The sequence below is a fragment of the Anas acuta genome, chromosome 7, assembly GCF_963932015.1.
Source record: "Anas acuta chromosome 7, bAnaAcu1.1, whole genome shotgun sequence".
In the NCBI taxonomy this organism is placed as follows: domain Eukaryota; kingdom Metazoa; phylum Chordata; class Aves; order Anseriformes; family Anatidae; genus Anas; species Anas acuta.
This window is the reverse complement of record NC_088985.1, coordinates 25,382,978-25,402,922: the sequence shown is the minus strand read 5'-3', so window position 1 is coordinate 25,402,922 and position 19,945 is coordinate 25,382,978. Positions and strand designations below refer to the sequence as shown.

The 19,945-nt window shown below is 37.9% G+C and overlaps 1 protein-coding gene across 2 annotated transcripts; it reads left to right on the top strand.

Moving 5' to 3' along the window:
• Positions 1-16: 16 nt before the first annotated feature.
• Positions 17-19,852, top strand: PCGF6 (polycomb group ring finger 6). 2 transcript variants are annotated; one of them, XM_068688367.1, is made up of 10 exons: positions 17-405; positions 1,134-1,233; positions 1,767-1,863; positions 2,447-2,502; positions 3,541-3,600; positions 4,196-4,304; positions 8,517-8,544; positions 11,819-11,917; positions 15,041-15,127; positions 18,790-19,852. In XM_068688367.1, the coding sequence occupies exons 1-10, from the start codon at positions 91-93 to the stop codon at positions 18,844-18,846; spliced, it is 1,008 nt and encodes a 335-aa protein (XP_068544468.1). In that variant the 5' UTR covers positions 17-90; the 3' UTR covers positions 18,847-19,852. The 2 variants fall into 2 exon arrangements, 1 of the variants encoding a protein (XP_068544468.1); XR_011098247.1 differs by lacking the exon at positions 8,517-8,544 and having other exon boundaries at positions 26-405; positions 18,790-18,841.
• The last annotated feature ends 93 nt before the right edge of the window (positions 19,853-19,945 follow it).

Genomic DNA, 19,945 nt, shown 5'->3' with positions numbered 1-19,945 from the left:
GGGGGAGCCTGGAGGACTACAACTCCCAGCATCCCCCGCGCGCCGCCAGCCGCCGGCCCCGCGGTTGCCCCCCGGTGCCCGCCCCGAGCGATGGAGGCGGAGGCGGACGCCGGCTCCGTGCTCTCGGGCGGGGAGGGGGCGGCGGCGGCGGCAGCGGGGCCCGCCGAGGAGGAGCGGGAGATGGAGGGAGCCCCCAGCTGCTCGGGGTCGCGCCCCGTCCCCTTCGAGTTCGAGCGGAGCCGCTCCGAGTCCAGCGGCGACGACGAGGAGGAGGAGGAGGAGGACGACGAGGACGATGAGGAGGAGGAGGAGGAGGAGGAGATGGAGGAAGAGGAGCTCGAGGGGGAACCCGGGGCGCGCTTCGGGACGGACGACGGCGAGCTCGACTCGGACGACGACCGGGAGGTAGCGGGGGGGCGGCCGTGAGGCGCCCAACGGCTGTAACGGCCGCAACGGCCGCGTCGCGCGGCAGGGCCCGGCTCCCGGCGTGCCCCGCGCCGCTGGCGGGCGCGTGCGGCTCGAGGCGGGAGCGCTGAGGGGGGAGGGAGGGGAAGGGGGGGGGGAAGGTGCCTGGTGGCCTCAGGGACAGCTCCCGGGGCTAAACCAGCGCTGAAGCTGGGCTCTGGGGAGGTAACAGGCTTCTGGCAGGGAAATTCCTTACGTATAGTCCGCGTAAATGCACCTCGTAGCCAGAATTTGGAGCCCCAAAGCTCTCTTCCACGCGCTTTCCGAGTAACGGTTTTGTTTGCCACCAGTGTTCGCTTCGAGCTTGCTGATGGTGTGATGTTTGCTGACAGAGTTTATTCAGAATCGTTTTTCCCCCAAAAAAAGTTGGTTTGTGGTTTGCTTTTAAGCGGTTCGTTAAATAAATAGGATCGTTAAATAAATTGGATTCATAAAATAAACTGGATCACCATTCCCAAAAAAAAAAAAGATCGATTCTGAAAACTAGGCAAAAGTCTTCAGAAAACAGCTTTATACGACAAACGATTGATCTCTTAGGAAACCCATTTCTGTAATTTTTTCTGTAACTTTTTCATGGTTCAAGGAGGTGATATTTCAGAAGCTGCAAATGCGTGACTTCACATCTTAGCCTCTATATTTAAACTCTTATCAACTCTTTTTGCTTGTAGCGGATGATCAACCTGGCAGAGTTGACCCCTTACATCCTCTGTTCCATCTGCAAAGGTTACTTTATCGATGCTACAACTATTACAGAGTGTCTGCACACCTGTGAGTACCAGTGCTTCCATTCTAAGAATCTAGATGCAAATTCAGACAAGAATCAGGTGTTCAGGTGTTCTGGCTTCACAAAGGTAATTTGCTACTGATAGTGAGTGTTTGTTGTGTTTATTCTCGTTGTGTATTTCCATGAGGAAAATGCATTTGTGGATATGTCAAGCATCAGAAAATCATGAAGTCAGCTTAGTTACCCAAACTGAGAGGGAAGAAGGGAATATTGTATAGAGAATGAGGAAGTCCAAGTAAAACAAAAACAGAACAACTACATACCTTATGTTTTTAAGCAGGCTCTAATAATTTGCAACATGTATCAGACTTAATAATGAGGATTATAATCCACAAATACCCAGGAGTACAGTATGCCATATGGGCTGCTGTTTACTTAAGTTTGATAGAGTCATTGAAAGACTTTGTTTTGTCTCTGACAAACCTTGTTGACAAGTCTAAATGTAGTTGTTTCTCTTGCTTAAACAGTTAGCGTTGTATAATGGACACATGACTTAATGGATTTCTTTTCTTTACAGTCTGTAAAAGCTGCATAGTGAGACATTTCTACTATAGCAACAGATGTCCAAAATGCAATATAGTTGTACATCAGACACAGCCCCTTTATAATATCAGGTAATAAGTTGGTTCCTCTTTTGTAGGTGTAACTTCAGTCAAGTTTTGCTGTTTGCTTTTAAATGTTTCATTCTCGGTGCCTGTACAGTGCTTTCCTATGTCAAATGAAGGAAGAGTTACAAGAGAGATATTGTGTTCTTTGTTTATGTAAGCTTAATAGCAAATGTAAAATTATTCAGTTCCTTGTTTTTTGAAAATTCTTTCCCTTTCTAGGGTTTGTTTACCCTTCCACCCTGGCTATTTTTATATGTTTGCACGGTGTTACAGATCATTGAGGTTTTAGCTATTTGTTTTGATTGTCTTTTAGACAAAGCTTTTGTTGGCATGGTTTAGTTTTTAACTACGAAAATGGAGTTTTGGTTTCTTGAGCAATTCTTGAAGGTTTTTTTTTGTTTTTTTTTTTAACTTAATGGCTTCTTTAGAAGCTCTGTTGTCAGGACATGAATTAAAGCAGGTAGAGTTGCTGCTATGTTGCTTTTATGTATGTCATATTTCAACAATATGTTTGGTGGTTTTCTCCCAATTTGGGGTAATACAGAATGTTTTGCATTAAAGACACTCTTATTTTTATTCTCTTTGATAGGCTGGACCGGCAGCTACAAGACATAGTCTATAAATTAGTTGTCAATTTAGAGGAAAGTAAGTCCATTTCTTTATTGCCATCTAGAGTTTCAAAGCATGAGCAGAAAGAACAGTTGTTTGAAGTCTCATTTTTAACTCTTAGCTCCTTAAACTAATTCCATAACATTTGATTTTAAATCTAAATTATCTATGCAAACTTGCATCTTTCTGACCACAAACTACTGTTATGCATAGCCGTATATACCCCGGACAGGTGAATATGTGTAGAATGAAACATGGTATGCAACAGTGTTCTGGAAGGTTTATTTTTAATTACTACAATGAAAGAGCAGTGATGTTGCAGTTAGCTTTGTTAATAAATTCCTATTCCAGGTTTAGTTGTCTGCAAGATAATAGGCATTGTATTTTTAAAACAACAACTCTGGTTTTTGTGTTTTTCCCTGAAAAACACCAAAACAGGAAAAAGCATCCATTCTGATGATGGACCCAGCAGTCACTGTGCTGAAGATGTTTTGTTTTGCTCTCTAATGCAACACAGGTGTTATTGTGTACAAATACACATCCAGATGTTTTGTAGTCATGCTTTGTATTTTTGTATAAATAAAACAACATTCCATCTAATCAATACTTCATTTGTCTCAGCTGAGGAAAAAAGTTGCTGGGACTGACTGATTCTCTCAAATGCTTTTTTTTCTCCCCACTTCTTTTTTTTTTTCTGATTTATTAGGTGTGTTCACTGTCACATGTCCATTATGCTAGGGTGGACTGAATGAAATACACATGTTTAGTGGACTATATACACGGGCTATAGATATGAAAGTAAGAGTAATGACAGCCAGAAGGATACTTCTTTGTGCAGTTATTTCAGTATGGTTTTTGTCCAACTTAGCCATTTTTTTTTTTCCATTTTTTACTAACAAAATCTGAGTCCAGGTATTTCCAGTAGCCCAGCTTTGTATGGAATATTAGGGATAATGCAGGTCTGTAGGCACTTGAAAAGCATTTCAGCTCTGATGAATGGAAACTGTATGGATGTTCTCAGCATCTGAAATAGCATTCTAATCTTTTCCGTATTGTTTTGGCTTCTTTTCTCAGGAGAAAAAAAGCAAATGCATGACTTTTATAAAGAAAGAGGATTAGAAGTGCCCAAACCAGGTGAGCTTTAATCATTTAGAGGACACTGTTAAGGAAATATTTACTATCCCACTTATCTTAGCTTTCCTTCAAATATTAACTCACAACTAAAGAAAACAGGCAGTAATGAAAGTATGAGATTCTTGGTTTTCATAGTTCTCAAATTACACAAATAGAAGATGAAATGAGCAACGCTTAAACACAGATTGTGGTTGGGTATTTTTACGGAGTATATTTCACCTACACCCAGGAAAATATATTTAAAGTACCAGCAGTTTGTATTTTCTAGCCCTTAATAAACATTGGAAGTGAAGAAGGTGGAAAAATAAGAACTTGAACATCCATAGACAGATTATCTGAGGGATTATCTTAGTTATTTTTGTCTTACTGTCAAATAAACCTCTGTTTGGAGAGATGCTGAGCTGAAAGCTAATACAACGCTGGTTCAAATACCCAGGATGAAAAGTATAAACAGCTGATTTGGAAAAAAAAAAATTAGGATGAATTTCATGGGCGCTTTTTCCCCATGAGCTCATCGGTTTTGGTTGGCGCACATTAGTGTCTTATGCTGTTTTTATTTCAAGTTGTTTGCATTTTGGCTATTTGAATATTTTAGCTGTCCCACAGCCAGTTCCAGCGAGCAGAGGAAGACCTCGAAAAGTTCTGGGCTCTGTGTTCCGGATCCCACCAGAGCTTGACATCTCAATACTTCTGGAATTCATCGGGTGAGTTGGGGGCAAATGTAAGAGCAAGTGGCTGATACAAGAGCTTTTAGTTTTGAGTGTGTACTTCTTCTATCTTGAATGGCAAGTGGGGGGCTGGTTTTAGCTTACTGTGCAACAGTGACTGCCATCTACCAATACCTTAGATGAGGCAGGTAAGGTTAAATATTTAAGGTGCCTTCTTATGAAAATAGATATCTAAAAAGTGTAGAGCTTTAAAACTTAGATGTATTCCTTTTATTTTCAATAAAGTAGTGTAGTCTCAGTAAATTGAATAATACCTGTCTCTTGTGCTTCCTAAATCCCTGTAGGTGGCAGTATCGTTAATAATGACTATACTAGGACTTGCTCGTGCAACTAGGGGGCTGCAACCGTACATGATGACATGCTTTTATTAGCCATAAAAAACACGTATTCTGTTGACTCCACGCCAGAAAGGGTTGTAGCCCTTCTGAACTGGGGAAAAGGAAGCAAGGAGACATCTCTGAAATTGGCATAGTATTAATGTATTGGCATAGTATTAGTGTTTTGGGCACTACAGTACAGTTCCTTCAGGATACAACACACAGACACGAGTGACCAGACTACTCTACTCCTAGTTACAAAATATAGTGTCTGCCTGATGCTCTGTGTCTAGGAGAGTCTTTTTTTTTCTGCTTTGCTGAGCAATATAGGTCACTCATTGCAGTCAGGTTTTTACCGTAGCCATTGTGCTACTCCAGTAGAAACACATTCTTGATGTACTTATTAACTTCTAACATTTAGGGCTAAGGGACTTCTCTGACAAGGTGCTAGAAACTTGAGACCTACAAGGAGTTTGTCAAATGCAATTGATGGTTTGATAATTCATAAGCAGCAAGTTTTATCTGACCAAAACAAGCTAGGAAACCCAAGCAGCAAGAGCAGTAATTCCCTAAATGGTATAAATGGGACTAACAATGCTATTATTAAGTTTGCCTGACAGTTTCCAAGGCTTTATTGATTTATACTGAAGCTTCTGTATTGGGCATCGCCTTTTAGCCATAGCTTGGAGGGGCTGAGGGAGGGAATTCCAGCCCAAACATTTGAGCTGTTTTCAGGAACACGGTAAGCAGAAGTTGTATTGCTTTGCTCACATGCAGATTTACATGGCAGCGATTGAGAAATAACATAGATTAAAAGCTTTAACTGTGCAGAGGAAGTGGCTTGACTCTTGTGCAGCACATACCCCTCTATGCAGACTGCCTCTGTCTTTAGCCTGACTGCACAAAATGTTTGGAAAGCTCATTACATAATTATTGCAAGCTAATTTGCACAAGTGATGGAAAATGAAGGCCTCACAAACTGGGAAGCTATGAGCAAAGCACATCAGCTTGATTTGACTTCATGTCCTAGCTCTTTTGCATCTTATATCCAATTTTTCTGCTGCCTGGAGGTGGGGTGGCTTATTTTAGGTGTGGTTAACCGTTATGTGGCTTCCTTATTTCTTTAAATTGATAAGACAGGAGATTGTAGAAAGGGCTTACAGCTAAACATCTAGGGAAGAATTCCTGCCTGTGCCATGAAAAATGCTTGCGACTCCACATAATTGACTTCTGTGGTAGTTTCCTGTATGCCTGACTTGCAGGGGTGCTTCGTGCTCACAAATGCAGCTTAAAGCTGTGGGAGTCATGACTAGAACAGTAGTATGAAGTGTTCTGCAGTCAAATCCAGTTTTAGATGTCTCAAACTGAGCACGTGCCATCCTTGGTTACTTTTTGACACAGTCTGTCTCAGGTTCCTCTTTTTAAACAAGGTATTCTATTGCTCCTCTGCTGCGTAGGATGGTGTGGGAATACATTCAGACATTGGAATAAGTGAGACTAGGAGGAAATTAATGCTTTCACGTTACGAGCAGGATTGTAAGTAAAGCAAAGTCACGTATTGAACAAGGAGAGGAAAGCAAAGACACAGCTATTCAATGTGTATTGTCTAGAGAACATTAAAAGATCATTTTTAATTGTATTTATAACGGCTTTTCTTCTTCAATTAATGTTGCATGAGCCTCATCATATATTTAATGCAGGCTCTCAGTGGTCTTGGTGCTCAGGCATGATTTGTTACCTTGGTTAAAATGTGATGAGACGGATGTAGGCAGACATAACTTAAAATGTTTGGACTGAAATTTCAGTAGAAAATAACAAATCTAATGCCATTTACCCTACGCTTGTGTTGGGCCAGGAATATACATGTGGTTATTTTATTGCCTCAGCTGTGGCTGTACCTCAGGTTAGCATCTAGACAGGAGTAGGAGGGATGCTCATTCAGGGACCTGTGGCAGGTACTGCTGGGCTGGCCCACCAGGTGGCAGAAGGAGCATGCTTACACCAATATTGCTGTGTCTGAGTGATTCCTTGCCAGTTGCAATGTAAAAACGACTTTAATAACTGAAATTAGATTTTATTCCAAGTATGTCCCTTTCAGGTTGGAACACTGTTTCTTGATCGCTCTATAGAAAGCTTCCTTAGATTATCTTGACTGCAGGATTAGATACAGTTTGAATTCAGTGTGGCAAAGTACTTCGATTTAGATCTCTGCTGTGAAAGGCAACCACTTACTCCCCCTGTGGTCCTGGGTGATTCTCAGCAGGTACAGTTTTTTTTTGTTTTTTTGTTTTTTTTTCTTTCAGAGCAAGAGAAAGTAGCCAGACACTTTAGATCTCAAAACTAATTAAACATGTACGTGCCTGCGTGTGGAACAAGATGGCTTTTGAATCTGTGTTGTATTTATTTTTTTCCAGTAGTTTTATTTCAAGCTTCCATTCTAGTGCTAGCAGCAAAGCAATCATGAATGTGCAAATAACATCTGTAGCATGTGAGACTGTCCACTGTGTTTTCGTTATTTGTATGGAAGGAAGCACAGAAGGATTGGAACAAAAAAACGATGATGGCTTGACATCTGTGGCAATTTATTTTTGAAACATTTTTTAGCCTTTGATCTTATCTTATACCTTATCTTTAAGGGTTAATCTGTTTTCTTCAAAGGTCAAAATCAAGCAGTTTATCTTGGCAATGAGATGTTAAGAAAGCTCTTTGTATAAAGAAAACTCAGAATAGATTGGGCAATCCAGCAGAAATTCTTACTTTGAAAGTTGATGTTGTCTGTATTATGTCTTTAGAGTATAGTAAGTAGTCTCCTGTGGCAGTGGAACTATATCAAAGAAAATGACAGCAGGAGTGGAAAGGCTTGTATGTTTGCTTCATAGTAAATTTAAATTTCACTTCAGTGGCAGAAATTGGTGATAGTTTTTAAGTCTGTCTGATGGTTAGTATGTATTTAGAGGTGGAGTTATCTAATTACAGTAACTTGAAGTGCCATGCTTATGTGTGGTCCGCACAAGCATTACAAGTGCTTGCTATGCAAGCAAATGGTCAGTAGAAATATAGTTAATTTATAGTGCTATTTGATTTTTGCCTTTTCCAATGCAGTGAAATACTGCAATTTAACCTTGCTATGCACATACTTGCTAAAGTAATACAAGAGTAAGTCATGTGCTGTGCTTAATTCATTGAGAATTTGATATGCTGCCCTACAGGATGGGGGTGTGGAGCCTAGATAACAGTCACATGCTCAGGCTGTGTATATCAATGAACCTCTATTGAAGGCAGGTAGGAATTTGGTCATTTGCCACCCTGTGTGTGTTTTACCTTCCAGAGAAGCAACTGCTGCTTTTCTGAGTTCCTAGATTGCATTACCATTAATCCTGTGATTATAAATAGTCTGGAAGGCCAACCACTGGCCCAGAAAGCCTCTTTAGTGGTTGGGCATGTTCTGTCAGCAGCTTTTATGTACTGTCTGTTAAAGTTGCAAACATCAAGGATAATGAAGTGTGGATGTTTAAACAGTATCAATATTACAGCCTGTTCCCATGAAAACTAATGTTATTGTGTGTAAAAAGAGCTTTAGGATGGGTTGATTTATTTTCCATTTCATGTAGACAAACTTTAAAGTCATAAACAGCTGAATTCACAAAAAGAAATGGGGAACCAAATAAAGGCTTGGTGGGAAAGATACATATAACTTCAGTGTAATATTGTTTTATATACTAGTTTAATGAAAGGAAAAGTCTGATTCAAAAATAAGCTTGGTATGTCAGACTATTAAATCAGGAAGTCATTATTGTAAGAAAGCTTGAGGGTGTTACTAACTGTTAACCTTAGCAATATTGATTGTGTTTACTCTTCTCTTGTTTTTCAGAGCTAACGAAGGCACAGGGAATTTTAAGGTGCAGATGTGATTTGAATATTTCTCTTATGCCACTATTCTCTTACCGCTTATTTTCACTTCAGAAATACGTGTAACCTGAATGTATTTAATTTAGTTTCTTTGGTTTTCTTACATTGAGTGCAGCCTGAACTTTCACCAGCATAGCATAAATGAATAATCCTGCATTAGAGTGCACGTCAAGCCTATCAATGCTACAGAGTAGGAGAATGCTTCCAAGGCTAGGAAACAAAAATTTTGTTGGGAGAATGATGTTGATGAAACTTCCCCTGGATGATTCTAGGTTGTTATTTTTGCATCTCCTTCTAAAAGGTACATTAGTATGGCTTTTCTTAGAATCCTGAACAATGGTATAGTCATTCTCATACAAAACTGTTTTTGAAGAAGATTGCCTAATTGCAGTGAAAAGCTCACCTAGGTTATTCAGAGGCAGCATTACCCAAAGCACAAAAATGGTCTAATTTGTGATATGATTGAAATTTAAACAAGAAAAATGATGCAAGTTTTGTGGACAGTATGATGCACTTCCTTAGTCTGCAGCAAATTTATTCTTTTCTACATCCCTTCACTAACAAAATTAGTTGTCTGAATGGTGGTCATTCTGCTAAACAACAAATAGCATTCCCAGTCCTCGCTAAAGAATGTCTCTTCTTCCAGGATAGATCATATGACTGAGCTGAATTGGTGTTTAAAAAAAAAAAAAAGAAAAAGCTGTAGATTAACTGCACATTGTGTACTGCCATAATTATTTCATAGGCTGTAATTAGAGATGTGCACAGTATCTCATTCCACTGTTTTGGCTAAACATTTAGAAAAAGATTCTATTCAGGAGCAAGAAGGAGATATAATTAAAAATTATACAGTGTATGTTGCATTTTATCTTTCATTGTATCAATTGTAGGAATCAAAAGATAGAATAGCACAGAATATAAGAGCATTTTACTGGTATTGTTAGCAGCAAAACTCCAATTTTACTGTTGAAGAATTTGATCAAAAAGTGTGTTACTAATGGAAATATGGATTGTCCTCATTCCATTTTTTAATCAATTTCCTTTGTTTTCAGCTGAGTTGATCTTTAAATAAGGATATTCTCAGGCACAAATCTGAAATACTGGGTATGACTGCAGTTACTCCTGCTCTCTTTAATACTAATCACGTTTGTTATTATCAGAGCTTAGCAAGCAATTTCAAACTCTCAAAGAAATAATATTTAATATTCACAAAGAGTTTAAATGTAGGTTCAATTTCATAAATAGAAATTAATCTGTAGAAGGGGAACAATGTTCCTGAAAATGTACCTGGATAATTTTCTTCACCTGTTATACCCCTGCACCCATGCAGCATTTTGTTACTCTTTTTTTCTCATTACCTGTCATGCTACTGTTTGATGTTTTTGTATTTTTTAATCTTTTTACCCTTATATCACCTGCCATACTTCCTGGATCTTATTTGCCCTTCTCTCTGGTTTGTTTTTCATCCTGTTCATTTTGGACCCAACAAGAATAACTGTAGGGCAATTTAACCATTTTATTAACTTATGTTTTTTGATATTAATGCTTGTGTCAGATACTTATTTTGCTGGATAGTCTTAAGTGCATGCCATTCCTACAGGAATAGTTTTGCCTTTAAAAAAAATACTTGATCTAACATCATTAAGGAGTGTTTGTGACTCAGAAAAGTGATTTTGTGTCTTTCCCTTTTAAGCCATGGTGTACCTCCATTCACTTTAACTCCAGTGTTCTGAAGATGTAGAAGGAGAAAAGCTGCCCACCTTTACTCACAGTGAATAGCTCTATACTGCTTATAATTCTACTGTCCATAGACTGAAGTGCCATTCTGCCTTTGTGCATATTTAGATTCCTGTATGATTTTTAAGAAATACTGCATCTTCTAACTAATATTCATTCTGCAGTATTTTCAAATTCCTTATTGCATGTTAACTTCCTGCGTCAGTGTATTTCTTCCCTACATTTTGTCTGTATTTTCATGCCTTTTTTTGTATTTTATGGTCAAGAGGTTTACTCATCAGCCTTCCAAATCCCTCTTATGCATTTTCACAAAACATACCCTGATCCTTTTTTAGCGTTATTCTTTCCTTAATTATTTATCAGCCATATCTTTCTGAACTACACATTGAACTTCATATATGAAGGGTTTCCTTTTTGTCTTTTTTTTTTCTCCTGGGGGTGGGAGGAGAGAACAGGTTATAAGGCTTTTGGCTATAAACCATGATTTATATACGCAGCAAGCATAAATCCAGCATCATCAAGTTTGCGTTAGCTTAGGTCAGGTCTGACTGGCATTTCTAGCTCTTATACGTGAAAAAATTAAACTATTGTTCCAAAAACAAAGTTACCACATATCTTAATTTGTGATTGGATTCAAGGGTAGTCTTTGACCCCCTTCCCATCTACCTTTTTTTCAAATTAAAAGAATATGATGAACCTGGATAGTAAATCACAGCTGTTCAGAAGTTAACGTAAAAATCCAATTAATTGACACAAAAGGGAATCCATTTATTACTCTGAACTCAGTTATCTGCTCTGCCTTTGTGCCTGTTTGCTTAGCTGCCTGTATCAGTAGTCAGCTGTTTTAAAATTTTATCCACAGAGAAGAAACCCATTAAAATTGTGGAGGCTGACATAATAAATGTCATCTTGTTGCCGTCCTTGCTATGAAAGTATTTAGAAATTATGCAAAATGGTTTCAGACCAGTCTTGCCCTTGTGTTCAGCATAGTAGTTTATTTTAATTGATTCTAGAATGTCACGGACTGTTAAATCTATTCTAGCCCGAGTCATAATACTTCCAGCATGTCAAGGAACTTGAGATTCTTTGGTTACAAAATGATACAGTTTACCTATTTGAATTCATGTTTGATGCACAAGCCTGATTTGTGGAAAAGAAGCAAATTTTAGGAAGTCTCTTGTGCTTCTGAGTAATTGCTTTCTGGGACTGAAGGGGAGCAGAGTTCTTAAAAAGCTGCGTAATACCAATTTCTGTGCTGAATTTAAAGGAAATCTTATTCTCCACTACTTCAATAGTAAAATAGGACTGAAGTCAATAGGTGGTTATTTTTTGTTTAAAATAGCAGGAAGTTTGAACATGAAGTCTGTTAATACATATTTAGTGTCTTCTGTATGAGGTAATCTGGAAGTATATCAAAGAAAGGTCCAAAACTTAAGCTGTCTTCAGCAGTTACTGGGCCTTCAGTCAGGTTTGGAGTTTGCCAGGGATGATGGCTGAAAATGTACATCTTGCATTTATTCTTTACAGCCTTTGGAGAAGAAGTTTGTGCGTGTTTCAGGAGAGGCAACAATTGGACATGTGGAGAAGTTCCTCAGAAGAAAAATGGATCTGGACCCTGCTTGTCAGGTATGCCACTTGTAATGGCACGTATGAGTTTGCTGTGATCAATGTAATGCCTATGTTTCTGTTGCTCATTGGAGTGTAGAAGTAACATTAGGGTTTTTGAGTAAGTATTCTGTTGAAGTGTTGTGATCCTCAAGGAAGAGCTCTCCCACCTAATTTGCAACGTGTTTTAAGTTCTCATTATTATTTGCCAAGAGTTTCTAAAGTGCCATGTAAGATTTCAGCAGACAAAATTCAAAATCTTTCAAAATCAAGCTATACCTGTGTTCTGGATGTCTTTCAGATTTTGTGATCTTGAGATCGCCTACTAGAGGTAACTTGAGAATTTTTTTTTCCTGTTAGTTACTTTCTGCTTGGACTTCGCCACTTTGCAACTCACTGTTAGTGAGTAAATGTTACTGTGTCTTAGTTGATAATTTCATAGACTTCCTTTCAAAAAAATTATTTTTGAGTAATTTTTAGACCCTGAAACAGATGGTTTCTGGTACCTTTTGAAAAGAAAATCACAGCTAAGGGAAATGAAAAGCTTTGCTAGCTTTTGAATAACTAGCCCAGATACTCATGCTAACCTCCAGAATGTTTTCTTTGTCCTTCCCTGGATAATATGGGTTGGCATAGAAACTATTGATTTGAGATCTAGTGCTTTCTAGGCCAGACTTCCCCTTGGGATTAATCTTATGAGGAATGTCCCTTATATGACAGCTTTCCATTTTAACTTCAGCTTACTTGGTAAGCATTAACTTACAGTTGCCTGTTATCATGTTTGTTACATAAATAGCTCAGTAAATGTCCCTTCATGAAAATAATTGCCATAATGGAAAGGCTGCTTTATTTTAATACGAATTTTAAAAGCCGTGACCGAGTTATTAAGAGGATACACCTTCAATTTTCCTTTCAACAAAAGGTGAAGTTATATTTCCCACTGTCTCACTAGGAGTCAGTATTAGTTGGCTTCAAATTTACCAGCCAGTCAAGACTATAGTAGATCTATACCACTTTTGTTGCTGGTGCATCCTTCATAATAGAATATATTAATTCTTTTTAAGGCACAAGGATTGCTGTGAGACATACATTTTGCAACTGTTTTCCATGCTGAACTAGGATTTTTTTTTCATTGTATATTTTAATATTTTTGTCCTAGCAGAATGAACTCTAGCATAACAGTTACCTAGCAGAAATTCTGCCTTAGGTGCTAGAATTTGATGATTAGACATTTGGCATTCTGAGCACTATGAGGAGGTGAATGAGAGAAAATGCCAAATTTATTAGAAGGCACTGATGTTTAATGACTACTATTTGAAACTGGAGCAGCAGGAGGATGAGCAGTGGGATATTTTTGAAACAAGACTTCTCATTCTGTTTGGAAAGCTCATCAGCAGTTGCCCTTATGTCTGTTTATATTGTATATTGGAGTTGGGTAAATAGATTATTTGTTCTATTTTTATAGAAAATATAAAGTGTGCCTGTATGCACACTAAGTACCAGTGAGAACAAAATTGAATTTTCAGTACTTTACGGTACAAAAATTACATAAGTAGTCTTATGAAACAGAAGTAATTGAACTCATCACTGGAAAGCAAAGCAGATATGTCTGTCCTTCTAGAGTAATAAATCTAGAAGCTAGAATGCAAGGGAAACAGGAAAAATAACTTTAACCAGCTTTCAAAAACAAAAAGATAGGTTTCTTAAAAAGACAAAATGTTGATGTTAAATATATATACGTATATATGGATCAATATCTAATCAATTTTTAATGTTATATCGAGGATTTTTCTTGCTGCTTCCTCCTAGAATCTAAAAGGAGAAGTAATATGCAATTTACATCTTTTACATCTTCTGCACATTTTGGAACTATTATTTAAGATTAAGTCTAGCATGGCTGGAGTATTCTGCATTATTCTCACGCTATATAGATGAAGTAAATAAGCCTGTTCTGAGTCTCTAAGGATTAGAATTCTTGTGTTCCAGTTTCTGAGAATAATAACCTGCCAGCGTGAGCAGACCTAAATCTTTTCATGAAGAACAGGAGAAAGATAGTGGGTCAGAATGCAGAAGAGCATAAATACAGACAAATTGCAGTGAAGCACAAAATACATCCTATCGTGGAGGACTATGTAAGAGAAACCATGGAAGAGTACATGTAATGATACTGCAGTCTGCTTCCTGACTAGTGTAGTGGCAAAGCATAACCCTGCTCGTTGCTGAAAGCCGTGGAACAGCATGTTGTCAGTGCTCTTAATTCTGAGGTTTGGTCATTGTAATTCAGGTGACAGCCCTCTGGTTTCCACATCTAGGAATTGCTGATAAGGAGAATATAACCGAGCTGCAGTTGTGAGAGAGACAGTGCTGTGTTAGCTGCTCTAACAAGGAAGCTTATTTTTCATAATAGTCGAGGCATTCAGAATACCTCAGTCTAAATCTATTTTTTCCCAAAGTAACAGTCTTTGTGGGCCGGTCCTTACAGAAGTGCCACCTCCAGAATTGCAGTCATCACTGACATAGTTTAGCTGCAGTAGAGGACATTACTTAGAATTGCAGAGTACACCCTTCACTGGCATCACAGAAGTATTGATTGCATTTTGAAGGACTGTGTGAAAAGTATTTGCTGACAGAGGCATACAGTGACCTTATTCTTTTTTATTCAAACCCTTCCTCCAAGCAGTCTTGTTAAGCAGAGTTATTCATACATTTTCTCACTCACGGTAAGAGTGAGGGAAGCACTGGCTCATTTCTTGCCAGTAGCACTGACAACTTGCCCTTTTTTTGCAGCTGATGAATGACTGAGGATGTTTGTGGGATCATTTTAATATGTAATCTAAATTCCCATTGAATCCATCACAGCTATTCCTAAACAGTTTTTTAGTGGAAATGCCCAACTGGGGCTGAACCAAACCGTCTTCTCTGATCCAAAAGTGAGCCCCAATTTGGGGAGTGCATTTGGGCTGTGCATGCTAAACACATTTGAACAGCAAAGGTAAAGATGCCTATAGCATCAAAAACACTAGAATTCAACTCTTTCAAACAATGTTGGGTTTACTTTATGAAATATCAAATGTAAAGGGCTTAGATGCTATTTTGCTAGTCTAAGGGTAGATTGAACTTGACCGTTTCTGTGGGCTTTCACAGGTAGACATAATATGTGGTGATCACCTACTAGAACACTACCAGACGCTGAGGGAAATCCGGCAAGTCATAGGAGAGAGTGCTGTACAGGTACGTATGGCAGCTGGGGCTTTGTGCTAAGTTTTCTGTTTTAAATTAGAATATTTTTTAAACTATTAGGTAACACTAACTTGTCTGAAGAAATCACTTAGAAAATCTTTTCAGCTTATGCAAAATGTTCTTTATGTTTTGGTTTGGTTTTTGAGTACAGTCACTGTTAGAGGAGAAAATTACCTGTTTTGAGTTGCTTTTTTTTCCATTTGCAAGTTCATTCATGTCAGCAATTGCTCTTTTTGCTGAGGAAAAGTGGGTTCAGAAAAGCAGATAAGTTTCAGTTTGTCAAAGAATGCATGTTCAAATTTATGCCTTTGGCAGTATTTACATTGGAAGAGTTTCTCAGAATTCAGTGCAGCATAACATACGTTGTGATTTGTTTTTCTGGGCTGTGATCACTGTAATGTTTTAGGTGGTTTTAGTCCTAAATAGTTATTAAATGCTCATAGTGGTTTTGATTTTTGGGTTTGTCTTTTTTGCATACTAAGCAGCAATGTGTAATGCTGTCTCAGAGCATGACTGAACTAAAAGGTACAAGGTAGTGGGATTTACCTGGTCAGAATTATTATGTGCCTTCCTGACAAGTGTTGGAAGATTAAATGTTCAACCTTCTTCAAGGTTTTCTGATTTTTTCCCAGTTTTGGGACTACAGTTTGGTAAAATAAGTATTCCTAATACAGACCCCATAGTAACTTATTTGTATTGCTGTAATTGGAGTGAATAGGTAACTGTTCTTAGTGGTTGAATATAAATGACTAACATGATAATTTTTGAGTACTTGATAGAAGGCTTTAAAAAAAATCTTGTTTTACTTCACACGTCTGTTTTTAATCATGTTAAGTGCACTTATGTTCAGCAAGTACAGTTTTACAATAAATTTGTTATAGCCTCGTAGATTTAAAGATACTTTAAGGTTTATGAAACGGGGTTTGTTGGTTGAGCCTTTCTAATTAGCTTGAAATGTGATTTTTAACTCTAGTTAGGGAAGAAAAATACAAATGTTACTGCACAGAATTAATGTGAAAAGAAGTAACTGCTTAATTTTTAAAACTAAAGCTTCGGAAACTTACTGCAAGGAGTAAATTTCCTGCAAAGACTGACAGAAATTTCTGAAAGGCTCAATTTTGCTACCATGCGTTGAGATCTGCCTGTGATCAAGAGTTTCCTCAAGTAGCTGAGGAAGGAAGCTTGTAGTTAATTACGCAGGCATATAATTTCTTCCCTGCATTACCTTCGTCCCCTCTGCTGCACAAATGCAACATGAGCCAAGCTGCTGGTTATTTTCTTCTGTCTGAAATTGTCCTTTTCAAGGCTCTGCGTCACTGATGGATATAATGAGCTCACACATGGGAAAAGCTAAAGAGAGTAGCTTCTTTTATGTCCCTGGCCCTTGGCACAGAGGTCTTGCAGATTATACTGCTCTCTTTGTAACTCTCACCTTTTTGTAACCCAATCTCATTGTGTTTTTTTAGTGTCTCCTGAGCTAGGCAGTAAGAGCTGTGATCTGATTTAATTAGCTTGACCCTTTAGTGCGCATCTGGTATGAAAGTGCTTTACTCTTTGCTGTGGGGATATTGAATTTGGAAAGTGGGGTGCTTCTTGTCACTGCTGCTCTTAAAACATCAAAAAGTGCATATGCTATGATTTTTCTGTCATTCAGCTTATATTAGTTTATATTAGGGTTTAACAGGCAGGATTTTTTCAATTTTAGGACAGGTCTACAAGTTTCTGGGGGGTTGCTGTAAGAAGGGTTTGTACTTTTTTTTTTTTTTTTTTTTTACTTTGGGCACATATGAGTTATTCTGATTTGAGATCTGTAATAAGCCTCATTTTCAGATTGGATTTCCTTTTCGGAATAGTATCTAGAAAAAATAGCTGGACAGACATAAAAATGTATAATATCTAAAAAGAGGCCAATTACAGAGTAAGCCATAGCAGTACTGGGTTAAGTCTCAGCAATTAAGTAATTGCATTGGCTTGGCCTTTGGTTTAAGAAGGATATATCCTGTGTAAATAGCTAACTTCTTGAAATGTCCTATTGCCAAATACGTCCATTTGAAAGCTCATTGATCAAAGAATACGTTGTAGCATTTTTTCTTCAAAATCTTTATTTTCTTTAAGCAACTTTTTCATAGAGGAAAATTGTTTTGATCACAGTTCTCTGAAAGGAATTTTGAATGTGCTTTATTTTTTTTCTATGGAAATAGCCAGCAGGCACAATGAGTATAAATACGGCTTTGTGGAGGTATAGCAACATACTCTGTGCCAAGAGGTTGGTAAGTAACTTCAAAGGACTTGTTTCACCTAACAAGAAGTGAAGACAAGTATCTCCTATCAACACTTTGTAGTGTAGTCATCCCACTTTGTTAGGCATAGAGTAAATGTTGTTTTTGACACTTCATATAAAAGAATACTTTGACCCATTTTTCTGCATTTTAATCCCTTTGAATCATTGGACTCAACGATATCAGTCATATGATCAAGACTGGAGATCAGAACAAAGCGTTTGGATTTTATTTCCCTTGGATTTGACTTGCAGATGCCAAAGTTTATGGATTTGAAAGTGACTGAGCAAGTCACTATAAAGTTTGTGGGTTTTTTAAATGCAGCCCTTCACACAGAACTGTGTAACTTCTGCGGAACATATCTCAGGTCCTAATGCTAATGGATAAAACATCAAAACCGAAATACGGTAGAAATTCTAACGTGTCAGCTGTGATTAATGTATTTCTATCTTCAAAAGAAAACACTTACTAAAGCCTGTCCATATAAATAGGTCTAACGTGACAAGTCAGATTCCCAGGGGATCAGTAGCAGGAACAGGTTTCAGAGGTGAAAGCAGACTAACTGCTAGACCTTTCACCAGCTGTGCGTGTGAATTAAGTGATATGAGTAAGACATTAATGAGTCAGGAAGTATCCCGTCTCACAGGTGAAAGGTTCTTTTGTTAACTTCAGTAGAAGCATGGGGATTTAAGAAGTGTTTAGTTGTGCATCTAGAATTAGGAAGAAATGGGAAGCTGGCACCATAAGTTCTCTAACTATTTCTGCATAAGGAAAAAACTGACAATTATATTTAACGTGTTACTGACATGTTCAAGACTCTGGCTAACTTGCAGAGATGTAAACAGTGCTTTCTTATTTAAAAATAAAAAGTTTAACTTTTGATATGATCTGTTATATTGTCTTTCTATCTTAGTTATCCCAGTTGCTAAAGGTAATAGAGCTGCAAAAAGGTAGAGCCACCAGTGAATTTAATAAAATTAACATTAAAAGTTGGAATCTGAATTCCATTCTCAGGCAACTATGTGTTTCCTCCCTCTTTTCCTGCATTCTCTTTCTGTGTCTTTTTGACTTTCAGTGTCCTGAGTTAATGACCAGATTTTGGCAGCTCCTTCTAGAGCTATTTAAGTGATTTATTCTGCCTCATAGTATCATGTGGAAAGCAATATAAGTTGTAAAGGGAGCCTATTATATGAAAATGAGACAATTCCATTATAACACTTAAAAATTGCATTCCTCTTATGGAAGGGGAATGCTCTGAAATGAGTGAGGTTGAAGCTGCAGTTCTGCTATGCAAGTGTCATACCGGGCTGTGATGGAAATGCCTTGTGGAGAAGGTAAAGTGATATGATAACAGTTTATCTCTCTTCTCTCTAGGATGGCTTACTTGTACTGCACTATGGCCTCGTGGTGTCTCCGCTAAATGTAACCTAGATTGCTAATACATCAGAAGGTGAAAGAATGCAAAGTCCTCAAGCTTCTTCACTGCTGTTTCTAACCAAAGAAGGCCATCGTGTTTTCTGTGACAGGAAGCAAGTAAAAGGAACCACTGCTAACTGCTGTATGCTTGTAATTTAACATCGGACTTTATCACTGTTTTAAAAAAAAAAAAAAGCTTCTGTAGGTACAGCTGTGGATGTTGCTATGCTATGCTTTGTGTTAAAAATGACTGTCTTAAAATTTCACTCAGCTCAGGGACTTTAAACGCTCAGAGTTGCTGCATTTCTTTAAATACTTCCTAAAACCACAAGAACTCATGGGGTTAGCAGCCCTTTTCCTCTAAGCTATGGGATTTGCTTACTTTCTAAGTGTCTAGCTAGAATAGTGCTCTCAGGGATGATCTTCAGTGGGCAGTATAATGTATTCTGGGGAAGAGACAGTCATTTGGTAGAAAAAAAGTGAATGGTGATCATTTGTCTTCAGACGTGATTTAGGGAGAAGGGAACTCTTGGAATACAGACCAAAATAGGTAGAAAATAATGTATCACAAACATTTTTTCCAGAAGTAGCATTAAATTTACTTGTTTTTCTTGAAGAAAAACAATTTTGTTTGCACTGGAGATAAATTTGCTAGTAGCTTGACTTATACCAAATGGCGGATCGTGCATCTCCACTCTTAATGGAGATGAGCTGGCTGTAAGCTGTTTAAACTATGCATGGAAAAGAAAATGTAGCACCTCTTTCTACCTGCTTGCTGTATTTACAGTAATCACTGTCAGCTTGATTCTGCTGTCACGTAAAATCTGTCAAATGACTTGACTAGCAAAAACACAGGTTCTTTAATTTTAGCACCCATCTTTCTAGCAGCAGTGAAAAAATAGTAGCTTTTTCCACGCCTTCTAATGTGTATTAGTGCAGACCAGGTTTGAGTATGTTAAATAACATAATACGTGCCTATTACTACTACCAGATTCCCAGAAGACAATAGATCTTTTTTTTTTTTAAAAAAAAAAAAAAATGTAAAAATGCTAGGGTTTTGTGATAATTATATCTCAAGTTCTGTGTAAGATTTCCATTGTTTCTTGTGCAGCAT